We start from the raw sequence: 24449 nt of genomic DNA on the forward strand, positions 1-24449 counted from the left end.
ACTTTATAGCAGACATAAATGGTTTGGCCTGGTGTAAAAAAACAGTTTGGTCTACAGCCAATAGCTACTTTTCCCATTCACGACAACTGTATGTGGGGTGAATTTTTATATAATTCACCCATTTAAATGTCAGTTAAGCTTAAGTTATCATAGCCAAGAACATGGCCACTGAGCGACAGGTGGGTATCCTCCATCGACAAGTTGCTACCTCTGTGACAACAATGGTTAGGTCACGTAACCATGGCATAACTCCAGTGTCATTAAGTATAGCATAGCCATATTTACCATTATTCCAGTGTGTTTTCAGTTCATTAAAGTTAACTGTAACATTTTGGTGGTTTAAAAAACAGTCCTGTTCATTATTTGGTAGTATTAAAAGACCCACTAAGGGGTCAGATGTTTTGTTTTCTCTGTAAGTATATTTCCCACAGACTGTAAATGCACCATGCTAACCAAACTAGCAGCTAGTGTTAGGGTTAGGGACACCCTCTCATCCCAATATGGTCACTTTTTATCACTTCTGGCACAAAAATCCAAGGTGGCAGCAGTCAAAATGCCAACCTCAAGGCTTCAAAACATGAGTCCACAAACCAATGGGTGATGTCGCAGTGTCTACATCACCCACTGGTTTGTTGACTCATGTTTTGAAGCCTGTTTTTATTCAGTACATGGGTGAATCCTACTGATGTTGTTGAACACCAGCAGGTCATACATTTCAGTCATCCTGTGTAATATCTCAGATACAGATATCCTATTTTTTTTCATGTAAGCCTAGGTATTATGATTTCAGAGGGTTGTAGGCAATTTCAGAAAATTCTGTTTAAATATTTTTTGTTTGATACAGTGTTTTATGCTAATATCTGCTTGATAACAGAACAATGCCTGTTCATGCTCCCTGCATGACCCAAATGCAACCCACCAGCATGCCAATATTACACACAATAGCAACTATCAGACTTTGTGAGCCGCTACCAGCATGACTATCAAAGTTCCTGCAGGAAACCCTGAGCAGGAAGGGATGGAGTTTGATGGAGTGAAGTGATCTATAATGAGCACAGCCATCCATCATCTTTCAGATTGTAATCTGCGTCAGTAATCACAGGCTGACCTTGGCCACTCTCCTTCCCTTGAATAAGTTGCATAAACAAGTGATGCACGCAGACATATGCATACAAATGCAAATACCCATGGGCCTGCAATACACTATGGGTTGCTCTTTTGTTTGGTGAATCTTAGGTTTAGCTAGTAGTGACTCTGGAATTAATGTCCATAACTACTTAAATACAACACACAGCATCAACCAGTTTAGTATTTAATAAGTAATGTTGGAGTCATATAGTGTGCATCCCTAACCACTCAACAATAGGTTGCCCAAATATCATTAAAAAAAGGAGCAAAACAATAAAAAAGAAAATATGACAGCTAAATATGAAATTCCACTAAATTTGGTTCATTATACAGTTATTGCAATTGTATGTGCTGCCTTATACTTTTTTATTTTCAGGAATATTGTTTTTCACATCCTACTTTTTAATATTTCCACACATTGAAAGACTATTTGGTGGCACGGTGGAGTGGTGGTTAGCACTGTCGCCTCACAGCAAGAGGGTTGCCGGTTCGATCCCGGGTGTGGGAGCCCTTCTGTGCGGAGTTTGCATGTTCTCCCCATGTCAGCGTGGGTTCTCTCCAGGCACTCCGGCTTCCTCCCACAGTCCAAAGACATGCAGATTGGGGATTAGGTTAATTGATAACTCTAAACTGTCCATAGGTGTGAATGTGAGCGTGAGTGGTTGTCTGTCTCTATGTGTCAGCCCTGCAATAGTCTGGCGACCTGTCCAGGGTGTACCCTGCCTCTCGCCCAATGTCAGCTGGGATAGGCTCCAGCGCCCCCGCAACCCTCAAGAGGATGAAGCGGTGAGAAGATGAATGAATGAATGAATGAATCAATCAATCAATCAATCAATCAATGCATGAAAGACTATTTTTTTCATTTCATACTTGAACTTTCGCATATTTTTGGGAAAAACTCTTATAAAATTGTTTTCTTGCTGACAGTTAGGTAAGGGCACTGATGCCACTTTCATCTCTGTATACTTAATATAACACTGAAACCAAGAGATGGTTAGCTTGGCTTAGCATAAAAACTGAAAGTAGAGGAAAACAGCTGTACTGGCTCTGACCGAAGATAAACATATTCACCTATCAGCACCTGTAGAGCAAACCATCCTGACAACGTGTGTGCAACATTCTGTTTCACTCTGTATCAGTTTGGACTTGCCACCACAAACACTTTCCAGAAATCAAAATCTAATCGGGCCAATCAGGGATGCGTACTGTAGCTGACAACATAAGCAGCCAATCAAGGACTGCGTTGTAATCAATGACGTAAAAAGCAGGCCGTAGCTTGCAGAACTGTAATGGCGGCTTCTGTAGCAACAGGTATAACTGTAACGTTGGCGGAGTAAACATAGCAATAAGTTAAGTTAATGCAGAAATAGAGTCAATAACACCAATTAAACAAGAACGAGAGTATGCATTCACATTTTTTGCTGGTCTTCTGACTAGACTTGGCAAGAGCTTGTTTTATCAACTGGCTCTGTTGGTGATGATGGAGTATGTTATTCTCCTGTGTTTTGTTATGCTGATTGACTATAGGAGTTTGTCTGTCTGTCTGTCAAGTACTCCTACCCACTGATAATGGTTGGGGTGGTTCTGTATCAGACTGATACAGAGGTCGAAACACAAATTTGAGCTCACATCACTAGGATGGTCATACCAGACAACTGTGAAGCTAACTAATTAACATGTTGTATGTTGTTCAACACAAAAAAAAAAATTGTAAAAATGCCATGTTTTAAATTTTACGGTGGGCTTTGTGTGGCACTATTTCTTGGCCGGGTGTAGTGACTTCCTGGAGTCTTGTCATCACTGTGAGTTGGCCAGGTAACCAGCTGGGACTCCAGGACACTAGCACAGCCAAAACAATAGTTCCAACACGTAACTGCTTGTAAAAATGTTTTTTTTTTAAAAGCATAGCTTATTGTTTTTAACACACAGAGCCAGGCTAGCTGCTATGCTAATCGTGGGCTAGCATTAGCATTAACCTCATATTCAGCATATAGTATTAAGTCTCATATAAACCAATTTATCCAACATGTCTTCACACAGTGGTTTGTGTTATATCTTAGAAAATGCACATACAATGGTTTATTGATAACTAATGACATTAGCACCCTCTAATGGCATCATCACGTTATGTACTTAAAGCAAACTTACATTGGCTACTTAGCAATGTTTTGTAGGTGACGTTTAGGCAAGTAAAGTTACGCAGGTTAGGTTTTGGAAAAGGAACAAGATTGGGTGTCGACATGTTACATACTTACACATTATTAAGTACAAAGTTATGTGCTTAAAGTAAAGTTACGCAGGTTAGGTTAGAACTCAAAGTTCACATGGTTTCACACAAGACACAAACAACGGTTTCCTGGAGGAAAGTCCTGTGTTTGTTTGGCCCATTCACCACCCCAACCTGCCTCGTAACGCTGATATTTGCTCTTTACACTCCTTCTTGACTGCCATCAGCACATTGGTAACATAATAGCACCCTTCCCGATTACATGGGTAACATACAAATTCTGGTGCTTTACTTTTCATAGGTATATACACCAACAGTGAGACCAACCTGAATAAGCATATCTCCCAAAATGTCAACTAAGTGTTACTGTAAGGCTATTAAGGTGACAGTACTTATGTACTTTTACTTTAGTAAAATATTAAATACAGCACTTGTTAGGAAGCATGTCTTCAGGGTAGTATTTAAACTGTATTTAAAAGTAAAGCATCTGTGTGTTCTCTATTGTGACAAAAATAGTTTGGGTTTCAGAGGTGACTTTCACAAATTGACTTACATGCACATTAGAAATGACAGAATATTTCCATCAAAATGCAAATGGAAGCTAAGTACCAATAGTTCCTCTCCTGCTCCATTACTGCCTTGAAAATTAAAAGCACACCTATGATTGCTCCACAGTACATCTCCTAATGAAAAACCAGTGTGTGTGTTTGTGTGTATGTGTGTGATATCAGACTGATGAGTTTCACTTTATTCCCTCAGGCAAGTTGCTGCACTGGCATTGATGTTACTGTACGACAAAATGAGTGTGAGCGTCTGAAATTGCTACTAGCATCCCCTCCTTCCATCACCTTCATTATTCCTGTGACAGTTCCGGCAGCCGTTGTCATTTCTACCTCTTCTCCTAGCTAAGCACAGCCCACGGGGCTCCATTCTACGGTCTCCATTTTAGGAAGGGGTGGATCAATCACAGCGACAAGCGATTACTAAATTCCCCAGGCGTAGTGACAGCTGAATCCATTAATATTTGAATCCCATCTTTTCGGATAAATGTTAAAGAGAAATGAACAGGTAAACCTTGTGGAATATGATAGCTGGATCAATGTTTAAAGACAAGATATTATAGCGTGTAGACAATAAGCTTAATGGAGAGTATAAGCAGGGAGATACTTATGTGTGAACACACATACACACACACTTTCCAGCTTTCTCTCAACTCACTTCACACAGATGCCCAAGAATGAAGCCTCAAAGGTGCCTTTGACTGTGACCTTGCACATCTGGTTTAATATGCAAGAAGCTAAAGTGTGTGTGTGTGTGTGTGTGTGTGTGTGTGTGTGTGTGTGTAAGAAAAAGACACAGAGACAGCTCGATGATGGATCACACAGCTCATGGCTCACCCTATAGCGGAGCAATAGCTTCAACGTTTTGTTCCAAATTGCCGTTTCCCTCTTCTCCAGCAGTTTCCCTCCTCCCCTTTCCTTTCCTCTACATCTTTTCTCTTCTATCATTTCCCTCGATCCCTTCGTACTTTCTCCGCTCAGCTCTTGATCAGCGTTCCCTTTGCCGCTGTCCATCCTCCTGCCTCATATGGGACACGCTTCGCCCCCACAAGCTGCTGCTGACTGAGGCCTCCAGTCGCTCATTAGCGATGAAAGTAGTGACCCAAGAAGACGGAATAGATGGAATAAAAAATGATGCAGGCAGGACGGGATGAGGCAGAGCAGAGCGGCGACATAATGGGGTAATGACACTGATTTAATATGCAATAGATCTCGTCATTGTGGGTCCTACAGTTGTCATTTATCACAAGTTTTTATGTTCTTGCATCCTTTCTGTTACAGCTCACAGAATCACGAACAGGTCGAACTAAAAGACGAACAAGAAACTAAATGTTATTTCATTTTGACTTTGTTTATCATTAAAGGTTATAAAGTAGTAAAACACATCTTGCAAAAAACAGACTCAGTGGTGAGTAATTATATTGGAGAGCACTCTCCCATTACATGTGAAGGACCTGGAGTCAGCACCATATTGTTTCAAGACAGTGGCTATTCACCTGTGGTCAGTATAAAATAGACCAGGGACTTTAATGTCTGACACTCCTGTCACCAAGACAAAACTACAGTTGAAATGATGCTTTGTGGGATGTTATCAGGAAGTACAATTGCCAAGTATATAATGAGTTAGGCGTGGACTACAACTTAATCCCTGTTCAGTTGTCTCTCAATTAAATTAATAACAAAAGACAAATCATTGTTGTCATTGCAATCAGTTTTTCCCAGTGACGATTCCTTCAGTGTTCATTGCTCGGGAAATTTTTACCACGGGCTGAATTATCTGCAGATGCCTCCTGCTCTTCAGAACAAACAGACCAGGTGAATAAAACCAGTGAAGAAAACACTGAATATAACAGTTTTGTGTTGAAAAACAATATTTTTCCATGCTGTTCGGTCTGACAGGGCTGACATGGACTGACATGGACTGTCTCTTTCATTAAAAGTACTTGATTACAATTTATATGGGCTTGAGCATTGTTGGAAACGTTAATTGGTCTAGTCATTTTTGAAATCTCAATGCAGAAAAATAAATATTGTATCTTAAAGTCTATAAGTCTTTAAGTCTTTCTTTACATTTTAAGCAATTATGCACTATTGAAAGTATGCCGAAATCAGCTATTAGTACCTCCTGTTTGCAATGCACAGACAACAATTGCTGGATTGCTTTGATACTGAAGAAAATATAACTAGAATTTGTGCTTTGTGGTTGTATGCCACTCTGAACCAATCAAGTTGCACTTACAGTTTAAATCAATGGCAGTAAAAACATAAATGCTTCACACACATCTTTAACGGGGCAGCAAAGAAGATCTATACAATCAGCACAGTTTCAAGGTGGGCACCCAAGATTAGAGTCAGCATTTCAGTTATCTGATCAAATGTTTCCTCTTCTGTTCCTGAGTTATGGTGTTCAATAATGACCAGAAAAGGGTTTTTGCAGAACATTATGATGTCACAGTGAAGTTTACCTTTCACCTTTTGGGTGTAAAATGGCATCACTTCATCATTTTATCCTGTAAGATTTCGTCATAATTAGCATGTAAACTCCTGAGTTATGGCCAAAAAAGATGTTTTGTGAGGTCACAGTGACCTTGACCTTTGAGCTTTTACCACCAAATTCTAATAAAATAAGATTCTTCCCAAAGCAGGGAAATTTGCAGCAGTGGGGAAATTTGTCATGGGAAAATTGGGTCATTGTTGAGTCCAAGTGAACGTTCGTGCCAAATTTAAAGAAATTCCTTCAATGTGTTATGAGATAGTATGTTTATGAATGAGATGGGTGTAAGTTTACAGCAACCCTTGACCTTTGACCAGCAAACTCTGATCAGTTCATTGTTGAGTCCAAGTGGACGTTTGTGCCAAATTTGAAGAAATTCTCTCAAGGCGTTCCTGAGATATTGCATTCACAAGAACGGGACATACAGACATATGGACGTACAGACATGCGGATGGACAGATGGACAGACAACCCAGAGTAATGAAGAGTGTCATTTTTCTGTAATTCCAAAGTAGCTGTATGGATTTTGTTTTGCAATGGACATTGGAGATAATGATATCCTTGGAAAATATAAGTCATAATAAATCACAAAATGTGTGTATCATGTGTTAATTCAGATTTGCCTGAGTTATGATTCACAGATGGTGTGTGCTTTTGATGCAACCCGCAGCAATCTGTGCTACAGGTTTAAAACTACCTTAATTGCCTCCATCAGCTGTGTGTCAGCCCTTTGACCTCCAGACTGTGTTGTCAGAAGGTCAAATCACTGGGCCAAACTACAGTTACTGTTATTTTTAGAACACCGTCATGCACCTGTTCCTTTCACCTTTGTTCCCTTTTGCCTCACGTCTCTCCGACAAGCCTCCTCTTCAGCTATCCTAAACACCCCTGGGTATACGCGCCTCACAGTTTGAATACCTCTGAAATAGACCAATTAATTAGACACTGAAATATTAAACACCACTGCTCTTCCCATTTTTATGACTTCCTTATTCAATAAATCATCATTGCATTTCTTTTAAGAAATCTGTGTTAAGAGCACCACAATGATTTTTTGTAGCAGATATTATAAATAATATATACAGATTTTATCACCACGCTGTTACCTCACTCAATATCTCGTTCACAGCCCTATCTGACCGGTTACACGTCACAAGCAATAACTTATCAACGCTGAAGGCTCCTGTGCCACAGATGGCAAACACAGAGACTGGAGCTGCTTCAGTGACCACACGGACTCAGTGCTGTGTGCAGAAAATAAGACAGCAGATATTACTTCGGTAGCAAAAAACACTGTTAACATTCTGCTGTTATTGATGGTAGTCACTGGATGTACCTTCCATTGTTTGAGTATGAGAACTGCGAGAGGAAGAATCAAGACTGTGTCTGGATGCCGGCTAGAGACATGACCAGATTACAATAGTTTATGACTAGAATTACTGCCTCACAGTTGTATGCCTCCGCCAACCAGTCATGTTGCAGTTAAGGTTTACATCCATGTCTGTGTAGTCATATGTAGCCCTGACAGTAGACAATGCTTCAAATATAGATATACTGTAAAAAAAAAGCTTCTAAACCATGGATGCTTTACACACATCTTCGATCTGGCAGCACAGAAGATCTATACAATCAGCACAGTTTCAAGGTGGGCACCAAAGATTAGTGTCACTAATTCAGTATCTGACAAAATGTCTCCCCTTCCGTTCCTGAGTTATGATGTAGAATAATGGCCAGTAAAAATGATGATGTCACAGTGAAGTTTACCTTTGACCTTCTGGATGTAGAATGACATCGCTTCACCACTTAATCCTACTAGACATTTGTGTGAAGATTTGACATACTACTGAATGAATTATTGAGTTTTGTGAGGTAATAGTGACCTTGACCTTTGACTACCACTAATCAGTTCATCCTTGATGTTTGTGCCGGATGTATTGAAATTTCCTCAAGGCCTTCTTGAGCATGTTCAGACTGGGACGTATGTATGAACAGCAAACCTGAAAGCGTAAAACCTCCTGCCACAGCTGTTGCTGAAATGGTGGTGTAAAAATGCAATGCCATACAGACATTTCATACACCAGACATATACTCATACATACTCCCCAGCCATTTTATTAGGTACACCTTGCTAATACCAGGTTAGACTCCCTTTTGCCTTTAGAACTGCCTCAGTTCGTCGTGGCACTGATTCAACAAGGTGTTGGAAACATTCCTCCAAGATTTTGGTCCATATTGACATGACAGCAACGGATTTATCAGCTGCACATCCATGATGCGAATCCCCCGTTCCACCACAAAGGTGCTCTATTGGATTGAGATCTGGTGACTGTGGAGGCCATTGGAGTACAGTGAACTCATTGTCATGTTCAAGAAACCAGTTTGAGATGATTTGAGCTTTGTGACATGGTGCGTTATCCTGCTGGAAGTAGCCATCAGAAGATGGGTACACTGTGGTCATAAAGGGATGGACACAGTCAGCAACAATACTCTGGTAGGCTGTGGTGTTTAAACCATGTTCAGTTGGTACTAAGGGACCCAAAATGTGCCAAGAAAATATGCCCCACACCATTACACCACCAGCAGCAGCCTGGACCGTTGATACAAGGCAGGATGGATCCATGCTTTCATGTTGTTTACTCCAAATTCTGACCCTACCATCTGAATGTCACAGCAGAAATCAAGACTCTTCAGACCAGGCAACGTTTTTCCAGTCTTCCATTGTCCAAGTTTGGTGAGCCTGTGTGAATTATAGCCTCAGTTTCCTGTTCTTATCACAGGATTGGCACCTGGTGGGGTCTTCTGCTGCTGTAGCCCATCTGCTTCAAAGTTCGACGTGCTGTTCGTTCAGAGATGGTCTTCTACCTTGGTTGGTTTAATCTTGAACCAGTCTGGCCATTCTCCTCTGACCTCTGGCATCAACAAGGCATTTTCACCCAGAGAACTGCCGCTCACTGGATATTTTGTCTTGTTCGGACCATCCTCTGTAAACCCTAGAGATGGTTGTGTGTGAAAATCCCAGGAGATCAGCAGTTCTGAAATACTCAGACCAGCCTGTCTGGCACCAACAACCATGCCACATCCAAAGTTACTTAAATCACCTTGCTTCCCCATTCTGATGCTCAGGTTGAACTTCAGCAGGTTGTCTTGACCATGTCTACATGCCGAGTGCTGCCACGTGATTGGATCAATAGCCATTTGCGTTAACGAGCAGTCGAGCAGGTGTACTTAATAAAGTAGCTGGTGAGTGTATAAAACGGACCTGCCAATGTGCATTCAACCCATATTGGATCATTCATACGAGTTGGCTGTCCTGTCACTGTGTTTCTCATCTGCAGTATTGTTCATATACTTCACTGATAAACCAGAAAGTTACACAGTAACATTCATGATGCACATGTGCATAGCGTTCTGTGTGTAGGGCACCAAATGCCTGCGAGGGAACTGTAAAGTCCAACAACAACTAAGACTCATTTCTAGGGGCCAGCAGCAAGAGGAGGAGGCATTGGCGGTTAATGGCAAAACAGTAGATACGTTGCTTTTTCACTGTGATAGGAAAAAAATCCATATTGTTACAGCCCCTCTTCTAAATACTACATGAGTCTTAGCCACTGGCACATTGTTAAAACCTCATGGGAGCTGTAGTTGTAGAATAGTTACTTGTTGTTTTTTTTATCCTGGTCTAAGAAAGGGTTGGATATTTCAACAATGTCACTACTAATTTTACTAAAAATGTAACGATGCGGCAATAGAAATTCTTTGGACAGGATGACTTTTTTTGTGTAAGATTTCATCTCAAGAAAAGGCGATGAAGGCCATTACAGGAAAATAGTGCAGCCAATGCTCCTCGTTCTGAGCAATAAAGCCCAAACAACCTCTTTAATCATATACCCACCATTTGGAGCAGTCATGTGTAAAACAGCCGTTACCTGTGCTATGAAATGTATTAACACTGTCGCTCTGTTTCTTTAAATTCATCATGGTGGGACTTTTCCTGCAATAAGGTAATGGCGAAGGACATTGGAGGAGTTTCATTTCAAGCGGAAATGTCCATCATTTGAAAATGTGACATATATGTTACAAAGTGACTGATCACACAGAGTTAATGGTAGTGACAGGGCTTTCACTAGTGATTCCTTTAGGAATATAATAATTTCACAACTGCATTAAGTAATGACGTGCCTGCACATCATTTGTCATAAAGGGTAAGTGCATGAAGGGGCTGGAATAAAGTGCTTATTCTCCCCCATTACCTGAGCACTCCTGACAACCTTGAATTCCATTCTTCTCTAATTCCGTTGTACTCTTTATAGGGCTCTGCCTTTTTATTGAGGCATAATGCCACTTTATTATAGGACAAGCTTCTATTGAAGGCTCTTTAATGATTTCTCTCCACCTTGTCATTCATCCTGCTCTCTTTCTCTACATTAGCTGCTACGTGCCTGATGCTTTTTATCTACACAGTGCCTCTAGCCTCAGCCAGCCTGGAGAATTTTGAAGACTGGTTATTTGCTTATTTGAACTGGTCTGACTAAATGAAGTTTCTTACCAAATATTTCTCAATCTTACACCCTCCCCCACTCACGCCTACATTAGGTCTGAATCTCTCAATATCTTCTCTCAATATCCTTTACATCTCTATCTCTCCCTTTCACCTCGTTACTTGTCTCCCCCACTGAGTCTGCTTTTCAACTTCTTTACCTCCCTGTGGTTTCGCTCCATGCTGTGGGAATGACAAACTATCAGCTCCACCGGGCGAAAGGGAAGAAAAAAAGTCTGCGGCTGGTTTCTGGACCCAGCTGGACTTTTGCGGCGCCCTCTACACCAGATGGCAGATTGCACTGGGCCCACTCCAACCACCAGCTCATTTGCACTGATTGTCTGGGTCTTCTTGCTCTCTCATTAAAGGTGTAATGACAGCTAAGATTGGGGCCAAAGCTGAATAAAATAATCAATAGCTGTCTGGGGGCAAAGTGTCACTTAGAGACATGCTCTAGTCTTTCACAGCAACTACTGAGAAGTCATTGGGCAAGGCATTTTTGCTGCATTTCAGCCCTAAATGCCACAGTATTTTTAGCCAAGCTAGCTGTGTGGCTGTGGGGATGGCAGTGTTAGTCTGTCTGTCCATTACTTTGTTCCAGACTGAAATATCAGCTATTGGACAGATTGGCATTAAATTTGGTACAGCATGTCCATGGTCTCCAGAGGATGAATCTTGATGTCTTTGTTAATACACTCACTTTTCATCTAGCGCCATCTGCATGTCATAATTTTCACCCATCCAGTTAAATGTCTCAGCATCTAAGTAATAAATTGGCACAAACCTTTGTACAGACATCCATGGTTTCCAAACCATGCATTTTGATGACTTTTCCTCTTGCGCCATCATAAGCAATGGTGTACAGTTAATGAGGTGCATATACTACTATGTAGATGGGTAAGTTATCAAAGAGGAAGGGGGTATACTCTCCTATATATTCCAATAGATTTTTGGCTGATAAGTGGGTACTCCCCTATACCCGCGTAAACCCTTCACTATGCCACTGGCCATAAGGTTGGCATTGTGGTTTTGAGTAAAATGTCTCAACAACTACTTTAACCATATTAAGTATTTTAATATTTTAGTATTAAGTATTTTGCTACAAACAAATCCATGTTCCACTCAAGATAATTGTAATTACTTAATAACCTTAAAGGCCCTGTATATAACTCCTGAGCTTCCTAGAATTCCCTAGTCGTCAAATACCAACACTTCAGGTTGGTGGTTCGGTCCGACTACTGAATCAAAGCGTTGGTATTTGCCAAACTGGAAATGAGTCTTGACAATCAACCACCTTTTTTCCAGAGTTACATACAGCAGCTTTAAAGTGGAACACCACCTAAATTAATAATTTTTAATTAAGTTTTCTTTTTTTTTCACAGACCACCACTGCAAGAAAGATGCCCATAAAACTGTTGGCAGGGCACCTCGAAACATAAACAAGGTCAATTATGACTTTCTCTATTATGATTTTTTATCTATGGAGGTTCTGTATTTGTAAGACTTTCCTTGAGCCAAGAAAAACGATTTAAAAGTCTGTGACATCATCACAATGTAGCTGTGCAAGTATATCTACTGATGCTTCTGGACACATCTTCAGTGATGTTCCTGGAATCAGCGGGTGTTTCGGGTCTTTCAACATCATACACCCTCCTCCAGGTGACCCAGCTGAGGCTGATCAGACCTCCTTTTCTAGGTATTCTGACCCCATGGATCTCCTCTCTTGAGCCAGAGCAATCTTGAGGCTTTTTCTGCCGCTTCGGTGGTGTTGCAGATGGATCTCCTTTTCCTCACTCCATCGATGCCCAACAAACTGTCCAGGCCCTGCCCTGTCCCTGTCCAGGCTCTGGACAGGGATTGGGCTGCAAAGCCCCTGCATCCAACTTTTATTGGGAGACACCTCACTCTCCAAACGGCTTGTCCACACTTGCTGTCCAGTTCCTTGTACTTGGCAAGCTTCCTTTCAAAGGCCTCCTCCAAGCGGTCTTCCCAAGGGACTGTTAACTCCAGCAGAAGCACCTGTTTGGTGGACTCAGACAGGAGAACAACATCTGGTCTTAGGGTGGTGGTCGCAATGTGGTTGGGGAACTTCAGTTGCTGCTCAAGGTCCACCAACAACTACCAGTCTCTTGCAGAGGCCAGGATGCCTGCAGATGCTTTTGCAGCTGGTCTTGGCTGCTCCCCAGCTCTGATAAAGGTGATGGCTTGCTTGGAGGGGCGGGAACGTTTGGCTCACTCAACTCCTGCGCCGATGGCTTCAGCAATGGCCTTCAGGACCTTGTCATGCCTCCATTTGTACCTTCCCTCTCCTAATGCCTTTGAGCAGCTGCTCAGAATGTGCTCTAGGGTTCCACACCTGGAGCACAGTGGACATGCTAGTGACTCCACTTTGCCCCAGAGGTGTAGGTTTGATGGGCTGGGAAGCACATCATAAACCGCCTGGATGAGAAACTTGATCCGCTGTGGCTCAGCCTTCTACATCTCGGCCCAAGTCACCTTCCTTGCGATTGCGCTCTCCCACCTTGTCCAAGCGCTTTGTTGCCACATTCCCACTGTCCTGCAAGACCTCTCCTCCTCGACCTTGCTCTCACCTCCTCCTGGACTAGGCAGCGCATCTCCTTCCCTTTAGCGGTGTCAATGCGGGGAGTTGAAAAGGAACCTAGTCCAGCCCTGCCTCTTGTGACCACTCCCACCAGCCTATTGTGATGCAGTCTTGACTCTGCTTGTCAAACAGCCACCTCTGCCCTCCACTTCCGACCAGTCCTCACTTCAATCCCAGCTTTCGCCACCTTTGGATCACGTGATTCTCTGTATTGCAACCCTTCCCTGGCTCTCGTCACCTTGAACTCCTCTTCCAAAGACTTGAGTGGCAGTTGCAGTTTGTTGTGGTGTCCATAGAGTGCGATATTGTTGAGACTCCTTGGTAGTCCCAGCCATCTTCTGAGGTGGCTGCTGACCTTCCTCTCTAAGGTCTCAACTGTCGAGTTTGGCACTTCATAGACAAGGAGTGGCCACAGGATTATAGGAAGAATGCCATGCTGGTATAGCCAAGCTTTTTACTTTTTGAACATGGTGACAGTTTTAGCAAATATGACAAAGAAGCTATTTTTTATTAAAGTGACCAACTACAGCTTTAAAGGAAAGCTGTGGTTGACATGTTTAGAGTAATATTTTATTGTTTTGCCCTTCATTTCAATCAGTTGACATGACATCACTGTACCATTGTGGTGATATTGCTATGTCAAATCCAATCATGAGAAATCAGTCGATCAGATAGATTGTTAAAAAAGACAGCAACTTAGCTAGATTCACTCAAGCCCAACTAAAAGAGAATACACTTGAATGACTGACTTGCTTGCCACATCTGACCTCTTTATAGAGATGTCCATTATCATATCTGAGAAATGAACAGGTTGTGCACAGTGGCAATAATACAAACAGAAATGATAGCCAAAACAAGGACCAGGATTTAGTGAAATGTCCTAAAATGGAAAATTAATTCTTTCATATTGTCTCCATCTTTGCTGCCAGGCATCAGATGATTCATGCCAGGTATGGCTTATTAAATACAGGGAGATGGTGGTAATACATGGGCTCCAACAGAGAGAAACAGCCCACAAAGCAGACATTGATTCACAAAGAAATGACAATGGATTGCGACTCATGTGTTGTACAGTCATTTGTTTGAGCTTGAGTAGCAATATAAACCGGCAGTCTGGAGATGTTGCTGGCAGGCTGTTCACACGACATTTTCATTGAGACTTGTGGACACTTTTCAGTTTAGCACCTTATGTGCTCAAATCTTTTTCTTAACTAATAGCAGATGGCAGCGGAGCTGTTCGGTGGCACAAAACTTTGGCTATAGTGAGAAGCTCCAAAGAAATATCTCTAACTGAGAGAACAGAGCATATGTGCTTGGCTACTGTTTCATGTGGAGATGAAAAAGAATAAGAAATGCTAGAAAGCAAAATGTAAATCTACATAATCAGTGATTCTGAGGCAATAAACACACCATGCTACTCACTGATTTTATGGATTAATGAATAATTTATTAAAGTCCCCCTCCACTCAAAAATGTTTTTTCCTCTATGTTTATGTCCCCTAAAGTGTTTGACCCTCACTATACTGATTTGTATCTGTGCAAAGTTATTCAGTGGAGAGGTGTTTTCAAATTCCTGTTCTGAGGGGGGCGATGTCTGTGCACTTCCCTGAAATCTGAGTTTTGCTCAGCAATATAATCTGATTTTTGGAGTGTCAATGCAATCGCCATAAGCAATAAGCTAATGTTAAGCTATAAACAAACTACGCAATGCTATACAACAAATGTCACCACCACAATGGGGCTGTAAATCCATGTTCAGCATATTAACATTTGATGACATAGGCTCACTTAGCCACTTGTCAGCAACTGCCTTTTTTAAGCCACACAAAAGCTTCAAAATTGAAGAGTTGGGTATTAACTGACATACTTTATATCGCAGAACAAAACATGAAAGTGGCTTAAGCTTGTGTTCTTATTTTAGGCATCTTACCAACAACCTATATCATCCCATTGACTTCAAGATGAGTGGTAAAATGCTAACTCATTTTCAGGTTTTAGGACTCATTCCTGCACCTATTCAAAAATACAAAAGTAGATCACTGTCTAATACAGGAAACTCATATCAATGGGGGAACAGACTTCAACACAACAGAGATAAAGAAACCTGAAACCTCAGCCCAGAGCGGACTTTTCAGTAAAGAGAGCAAGAGTTAGCATTAGCATAGTCAAAGGTTTGACAGTAAAGTGGCAGAGTGTGCAGTTTTTGGATGTAAACTGGACCCTGGAGTTTCCTTCCACTAACTACCAAAAAACCTCATTATAGTAGCATTATTGTATGTTTCACAAACTCTAACGCTGTGTCAGCTGCTGCCGGTTAGCCTACAAGCTAAAAAACAACATTAATAAAAGGTGCTAACTACACTTACTAATGTTCTACATCTGCTAGTCCCAGATTTTGGTGCTCAATAGAGTCCTTATCTGAGTCTAGGTATTATTGTGGCTCAAACATGTATAGCTGAATCCCTTCAATGTTTTCTTTAATGCAAATGCTAGCCACCTTGGTGAACACTGCACCGGTCAAACTAGCGCAAACAGCACTGGAGAAAGCGGAAGGAGAAAACAAAAATTTTTCAATAATCCACAACCACTTATCCTGGTTCGTGGGGGGGCTGGAGCCTATCCCAGCTGACATTGGGCAAGAAGCGAGGTATACCTTGGTCAGATTGCCAGACTATCACAGGGCTGACACACAAAGACAAACAACCATTCACACTCATATTCAGACCTATGGGCAATTTAGAGTCACCAGTTACCCTGCATGCCTTTGGACTGTGGGAGGAAGCTGGAGAACAGAGAGGAATCCCACACTGACACTGTGACAGTGTGCAAACTCCACACAGAAGGGTCCTAGGTGGCCAGTGGATTCAAACCCAGGACCTTTTTGCTGTGAGGCAACAGTGCTACCCACTATACTACCGTACCACCCGGAAGCAAAATTTACTGCAAGTAAATTTTTCAACTGGGGAGAAAGGATGGATCTTCCATCCCCTTTTCAGAGTTTTTTAATTATTATGTGGGAAAACAATGTTAAACAAAATATTGCAAATTGTAAATTAATATTAGCATTACTTTATACTTTAATAGGGCTGACCCAGTGGGTCAAAGCTTCAAAGCCATGGTAATCGATGTCCAAATTAGTATTCCAATGCTCCGTTTTTCTATACTGTTGTACCCCAAAAATCCCAAATTGCCCATAAATTAAGAAATATTAATCCAACATAGTTCAATATGCATCAACTTTAATTGTTCGTAGATATTTTTTTCTTCATTATTTTTAGACAAGGACATTAAAACTTTGTGAGAGGCCTGATTTTGTAACTATGACAGTTTGACTATCCATGACAGGTTTTTAGCTACGTGAGCATTTTGATGAAAAAGTCAAGCGTCTGGGATAGGTTGAAAATTTACAAAGATGACCCCCCCAAAAAGTCAAGTGCCAGATATGCCAAAGGAAACTGGCATATCATGACTCTTTAACCAGCTTGGCAAACACCTGAAAACTGAAGCTTGAAGTCACAACTTAGCCGTCGTGCAGTATTTCTCACTGAAGCTTCAACGCCCCACAAACCAGTATGCAGTACAATCACGGACTTTTATAACTTCTACTTCACCCTCCATACAAGTTTTTGAATGATGAACTTTTGGCAGTGTTTGTCTCTGAAAATGAATGTGTCATACTTTGGAATATTGATCTAAAGTCAAGGCACTCTAATTGTCGAGTCTTCTTTTAGACATCGGACTTGCTCACTTCTGTCAATGCTCAGAAACGAGGCAGGCAGAGCCCTCAAACCATCGGATCTTTACATTTCAAAGTCTGAGTCACGGCAAAAACTATCCATTAGCTCACAGGAATTGACAGCTTTCCTGACAGCTGCATTAGGGCTGCTTCCTCTCCCCTGGTCCTGCCCGTCAGACTGAATGAGCTTTATTTAAAAGTCAGTAACGGACGTGCAACTCCGAGGCTCCCTGGGTGCCTTGTTAAAGATCAGCGAGGGTAAACTGTTGCACCGGCTGATCCGAGTGAAACCGGGCAACTGGCCAGCCATGCACTCACACACAGGGCTGTTGCAGATAACGTGAACACACATGCAAATCCATACATGTACATACTCATTAAAAACTCATCCACGCAAACCTGTACACAGATGCAATCACACCCAGCTCATACATAAAGATACAACAGGATCACAGTCACAGCAACCACCTATTACGATGCTACTTTGTATGCAGCTGAATGGATTCATGTTTGAGATAATTCCCGTACAGCAGAGTGTGTGTGTCCTTGTGTTCCACAACACCTGTTCATTCAGGTTGGCCTGAGGCAATCTGCTATCTGTACTCGGTGGGGTTGTTTCGAGATATAACTGCTACACACACACACACACAAACTCAGAAGCACACAAGGGAATAGCTCATAGCTGTCCCACCCCCAGCTGTGTGAGAGGCAGGCTCATTTTCCCACCCAGTGGTTAGCCTCTCGCTTAAGGGAACCTGCACATCACAGAGCCTGCAGCGAACGCCTGCACACACACACACAATACACACATCAGTCTATCAAATCAGCTGCAACTTGAGTGTTTTTTTTTTCGCTATCCCAACAGGACAGGGCAACAGGGAGACTGTCGATGTCAATCACACGTTTGAAGAAAACAAGGGCAATGAAACATCAGTCAGAGCAGTTTGGCTGTCAGGGGGAAATAAAAAGGTAGAGGGGAGGATGTCAGTCACAATCAAACAGGCACGCACTGACAAAACACAGAGGAATCTTACCGTTAGCATCGCGGTAGTAAGCATGTGTGACGCTCCGGAAACGCTCCTGTCCAGCAGTGTCCCAAATCTAAAAGAGAAAGAACAAGAAGACAACTTTGTCATTATCATCACTACCATTTACCATTATATTGAGCATATCTCTCTAAAATAACTTGAATGAGAGAATGAATGGGAGTATAGTTAGAGCAACTCATTTAATCTGGAGGATGTTAACTATTTTTAGCCTTTCAGAATGAAAAGGTTAAAATATGGGGAATGAATTTAACAATGTGGGTTGGAAATATGAACAAGAATGTATGCCAAGCAGCCAAACAGGTTTTGTTAGACCAAAATAACAGTCTGACCTTACATGTTTTTGTTATTGTACTCACAATATAATACTGGGACTAAACCTGTGCTCTGTATTGCATGGTATCATAGTGGCAGAGTCATTACAAAGATAATGACACCCTGACAATGGTGAATAGTATCATAAAGGGCATTTGCACCTTTATCTGACCCCATGTTCTTCCTTTAGGCTACAAGCTGTGGGAACTATGGTGCACTCTCTCTGTCATTGTTTTCCTGCTTAATTATTCCGCTTTCCCTTCGCCATTCCTTCAGGCTCTTTGTCACATTTACATCGAAGTTCAATTAATTTGTACTAATGTGAAAAACAATTAGAAAGAGGCATCCTGTGTGATTGAAATACAACCTTACAGGTAATTAACAAAGTCAGAAACACAGGGGAAAAGATAGTGTGTTTTTGTGCAAGTGTGTTATAGGGTAAAAAAAGACTTGCCCCCACAGAAGGTGCGCCTAATTAGAGAGTTCATTGGCAAGAAGCGTCATCTCCTCAGATTTAAATTACAATCAGACTGGCACTGCCGCAGTGGCATCTTGCTGGGTCAAATTTCAGTGTAAAGATACATATCAATCCAAAGCATATACTAAAATAATTTCAACATTTGTTTAATCTGCTCTAATCCGTACTTTTAAACCACAAATGGATGTAATTACTATCTGTAATGTGAAAGCACTAGCTTGTAGTGATAAACTATCATGTAACTCTCCAGTTTCCCTCAGCTCTGGCTCATTGCTTTGGTTTTACAGCCCTCACTTTTAATGTTTAATCCAGTCTCAGTGCTCTCATTAGTTTCCATAAGAAATCAGGCCACTGAAAATGTTCTGTTAAATTCACTGCATGCTACTGGCCCAGCACTTAACAGCAAGCGGACAAAGTTAGCGACTAGCTGGTGAGCACAGTGGAGCATTTAGTGACTAAAGAGACAAGTATTTCCCTCGGGAGTTGGTGGAGACCAAATATGGAGCAAAAAGAAGAGTGAACACTGGACTTTCAGATTTCACGTGGCCAGAGACATGACTTGTTTGCCAACACATTACTAAAAAAGTAACATTATAAGGGGAACATGACTCAGTGTAGTGTTTATAGCACCCACATTTTTAGATGATCTGGCATCATCTTATCATATCTTACTACATAATGACAAAAACTCCACGTTTTTCCTCACTGACTTGGGCAATCAATGTGAAATTTGGCACAGTGGTAGAGGGTCATGGGAGGATGCGAATGAAGCAATATTACATTAATTGGCCATAGGGGGGTGCTATAGCAACCGACTGAAATTGCAAACTTTGAATGGGCATATCTCATGCCCCGTATGTCGTAGAGACAAGAAACTTTGCACAGAGATGCCTCTCCTCATGAGGAACAAATTTGCCTCAAGAACCCATAACTTCCGGTTATATAGATTTTCCACCATTTTGAATTTTTTGAAAAACACTTAAAATCGATCTCTTCCTAGGAAGTTTGACCGATCTGCATGAAACTCGGTGAACATAATCTAGGGGCCAATATCTAAAGTTCCCTCTTGGCAAAAGTTGGAAAACTTACTAAAACTGAGCTTCTATAAGGCAATGAATATTGCGGAGGGCGTGGCTCATTATATAAAGTTGTATAACATCTCAAGGGTTTCACCGATCACCACGCAACTTTGTAGGCATATGACCACACATAATCTGAGGGGACCCCTCCATTACTGACCCCATCAAACAAAATGGGGGCGCTAGAGAGCTAATTTCTTATCTAGGCCTAACTGGCTGAATGTTTGGGTTTTTCTAATTTTTGGTATGACTAAGTCATGGTATGGTATGCTGTATATAATCACGGAAACTGTCAGTGTGTCATTCTGTCAGTCAGTCATTCTGTCTGTCCCATGTTTTTCTACTCACTGACGTGGTCAATCTATGTGAAACTGCACATAGGCATTGAGGATTGGCATAGGTAGAAGGTGACAAAGCTACCAATGGCTACATACTAGTTTGATTAATTCTGAAAAAGTTTAATCTTAGAACGTGCTTCCTACCACCACTCCTTTATTCTTTCATCATGCACCCATCTCAATATAATGTAAGTAGTTTTTAGTTGCACGTCAAACCAATTCAAACATGCAGAATTATTGTAAGGGTTGTTAAAATGGGAGCAGCATGTCCAAGACAATAAAACAACACCGTGACAGATCATACTGTGATGCTGTTACTAATTTAACCATTCAATTTTACAAGTTTTAAGAAGTTGTGTATATGCCAGCAACTTTCATTAAACCCATTCCTGGGTAATTACCTGAAATATCACATGTGACAGCTGACTGATGGATGAACACAGATCCATTAAAGATCAAAAAGATGGCGGAAGAGAGAGCGTGGGTGTTGTGTAATTGAGGTGAAAAACTCATCAGACAGTATCTAATGCTGTTTTTGAACGGCGAGGATCCATGGGCATCTCTGTCTGTCTCTCGCTGATAACTTCCAGGCTTGATAATCTGATGGAAAACTCTGTTATTCCCTCTAGTGTCTTCACTCAGGCAGAGCAGCAGGCTAATTGACTGATAGAGATTAACTAAGGCCTCATTAAGTCATCGTTTGGGCATTTTCGCCCTCCCACAGCAGGCAATGAAGATATATGGGAGGTATGTGTGCCATGAAAAAAAGTAGCTGCTGGTTTGTTATTAAAAAAGAACACATATGTATCTTCACTTTGACTGAATGAAAGTAGACTCTGAAGCATTTCAATAGAGACTAAAAGATTCTTTAGTATGAACTGGTCTTACCTGCAGTTTGACCTTCACAGCATCAATAGTCATTACTTTATTCTGAAAGACAGAAGAAAAAATAATTAAACATAATTGCAAACCTGCAAACACTGAAAGCAAGGCAACAGAAACAGAGAGGTGATGAAGACACTTGACACAAGTGAGTAAAAACAGCAGGCATCAGAACCAGACTAAACGATGCTTTCAGGGGCTGCCAAGGCGGAATGCTCTTTTCTTAATGGAAACAGTTGTGAAAGCAAGTCCGGTAGCGTATAGCTGTATTGTATGGTTGGCTTTTTGTGACCACAGTCGGCGTACAAAGGGCTTAGCCTCTACCGCAAGGCTCTCTTTTATCACTGTGATGCAAATGTACACACACACACACACACACACACACACCTTTTGCTATGATAAAGAACTTTGTTTCAGGGAGTTGCATCATTTACCAACACCGCAGCTGCCAAGCAGTATAGCAGAGTGCGCACACACACAATGGCTTTCTAATACCTCCACAATATCTGTTCATGAGGAAAATAATTGGTTGTGGGGATCTTTTCAAAATGTCACCAAGTTTACGGTCACCAATTGAAACAGCTCCTGCATTATTTTCAACTAATCTACCAGACAGACTGCAGATCTAACTTTGCCATCTATCATAACACAGGATGCGATTCGATTGGTGAACAAGAGAGAAGAGCACGCAGTCTTGGTCAGGCCCCTGTGGGAATATCAACAACCCTGACAAATGTGTTTCATGGAAATACAGGTTTCAGACTGATGCAAGTGCAAAACTTGTCTGCATTTTAAACATGTCGCGTTTTCCTTTTGTAAAATGTTTGAAATCCAACACACATCACCGTCTCATTGCTTGCTCGGATGTTATGTCTGTGTCAGTGTGATGATTCCTGGACAGGTTATACATTTGCTTCATCCTGACAGTCATCCAATATCTGCCTGTTAGGATAAAGTGGGACAGGATGGAAGGATTTCAAGGTGCATATTGTCTAATGTTTCTTGGATGAGTAAACTACTGAATCTGTAATCCAGTCACAAGCTTAGGTCTCTGTGGGGTGAAAGATGAGGACCTGGGAGAGGTCTCCTACTGCAGGGGCAGAATCAGCTGTTTTTGCTGCAGAAGGAAAAACCCAACAAAAGCAGTTTAGACAGTGAATCAGAGAGCCTTGAGTCACTTCTAGTAGGAACAACGGCTTTAAGAAGTAGTAGAGCGAAATCTGACAGTACAAGAAGACCATTCACTAAACCCCTTCCCCAGATAGTGATTGTCCAGTCAGCTTGGCAACTGTAGGCACAGCTTTGGATTTCTCCACACATTTAAACAGTATGCATAGGGTTTTAGTAAGAGCTATACTCGCCATCATAACAGTTTGGAGCGTGTCTTTTTTGTCTAGCCAGCTGAAATCAAAACACGAGAGCAAAAGGGTAAGGAATGGATTACACAAAGTGTTTATTTGCTCAAATCTGTAGTTGGGTTTCTATTCAAATGTAACACAAATTTTAAACAAATTTTCAGATAATCAGCAACATGAAATGCAAATTTATGTGCTTTTCCATCTATTTTTGTTAAGTACTGGGAGATAAGCAGTAGGTGGAAAAAATTCTCCAGTCAGGTGCCACTACAGAAAAGCGCATGAGATGATGTCATTCAAACAGTACCTCAAATGAAGGAAAACATGGACATATAATAATGGGGAACACACTGGAACATGGAAATACAGAGTTTTTAACAACTAATATTATAGCTCTGTGATAGAAACTTTAATTCCCCCCTCTCTCCAGCAATAACCCGCTGCCACAAAACACCATCTGTCTCGGTCCAAGCAGCGCTCGAATGTCATTCAACATTATTTGGCACAGAGTTTGAAAGAGAGAATGACAAAGAAGCAACCGCCATAGCATTTTTGCTGGGCTCCATGCTGCTTTTCACTGTTTACTAACCCCCCTTTTTTTGGCACGTTTGTGACTCCGACCTTGGCACAACAGTGAAAACACAGAAAGCCATACACATCTACTGCAAGGCTGTGTACATAACTCTGGTCTACTGACATGGGAAAGGAGTCTATCAACAGTTTTTAGTGGGTTTTCCATGTTTAAAAAATGGAATATACGCACTAATTTTGGTGGGAAAAGGGTAAAATCCTCCTGAGACCCTGTGTCCTCATTTGAGGACATTACATTTTGGGTTTTCTATTTTTTAACCACAATACACTAATCAATGTAAAAACCAGATGGCAGCCATGTCTACCAAGTCAGTCTGCAGGTGACCCTGCCACAAAAGTAGACAAGGTACAAACGTGATCAAATGTAAAGGTTGAAACTTGTTTATTTATGATTAAAAACATTTGTAGTTTGATATGTCATGCAAACTTTACCAATTTTAGCAATGATAACATGCTAAGACGTTTTCTAATTAGAAAGTTCTAGTTTAAAGACACTGGTACTTTATTATTGTGACAATGTTTAGTTTTTTATACTTATCAGGTCCTGCTAATCTCAAATAGTTAGGAGAAATGAAAAATGCATACCACACAACAGTCGGATCTAAGGAGGATAGCGTCGTGTAGAGCCATAGTATTGACCAGTATTCCAGTTACTGTGGATGTTCGAGTACATTTCAGGGCCAAGACATGAGCAGGAAAAGAAAACAGCAACCAAGTCATTTTCTTACAGTGGACATGGGAAGAGCCTGACACGACAAGAAAGATGATTGTGACAGGAAAAAAATAGCAGTTCACTCTGACCAAAATACATGGTTGGTCAGACAACTGCATCACACTCCCGGATGAAGACCTAAAGGACAGATCATTTGAGCTCCAGAAAAACAGGAATGAAGTCAGCAACAGAAAACGGCAGGTTTTTTGGCCCAGCCTCAACAGAGAAATTGAAGTTATGATTGCCTTTCACTCACAGATGAAAAAACCTTTTTCATTGAGGCGGCATCTCCAGACTCTCAAACACAACTTAGCACAGTGCCCAGGTTAGAAGGTCAAACAACAAGAAGACCTCCCTAATATTGAAAGA

General features: G+C 41.4%; 1 protein-coding gene across 1 annotated transcript in view; it reads right to left on the reverse strand.

The window, feature by feature from the left end:
* Positions 1 to 24449, reverse strand: part of rab26 (RAB26, member RAS oncogene family) — a 139446-nt gene that overhangs the window by 57824 nt on the left and 57173 nt on the right. Inside the window, exons 3-4 of the mRNA XM_033612291.2 lie at positions 21429 to 21470; positions 18319 to 18385 (exon numbers count right to left, since the gene is read on the reverse strand). Coding sequence (XP_033468182.2) covers positions 18319 to 18385; positions 21429 to 21470 — 109 coding nt within the window. The remainder of the gene's footprint in view (positions 1 to 18318; positions 18386 to 21428; positions 21471 to 24449) is intronic.

This window comes from Epinephelus lanceolatus, chromosome 21 (assembly GCF_041903045.1).
Source record: "Epinephelus lanceolatus isolate andai-2023 chromosome 21, ASM4190304v1, whole genome shotgun sequence".
Lineage (NCBI taxonomy): Eukaryota > Metazoa > Chordata > Actinopteri > Perciformes > Serranidae > Epinephelus > Epinephelus lanceolatus.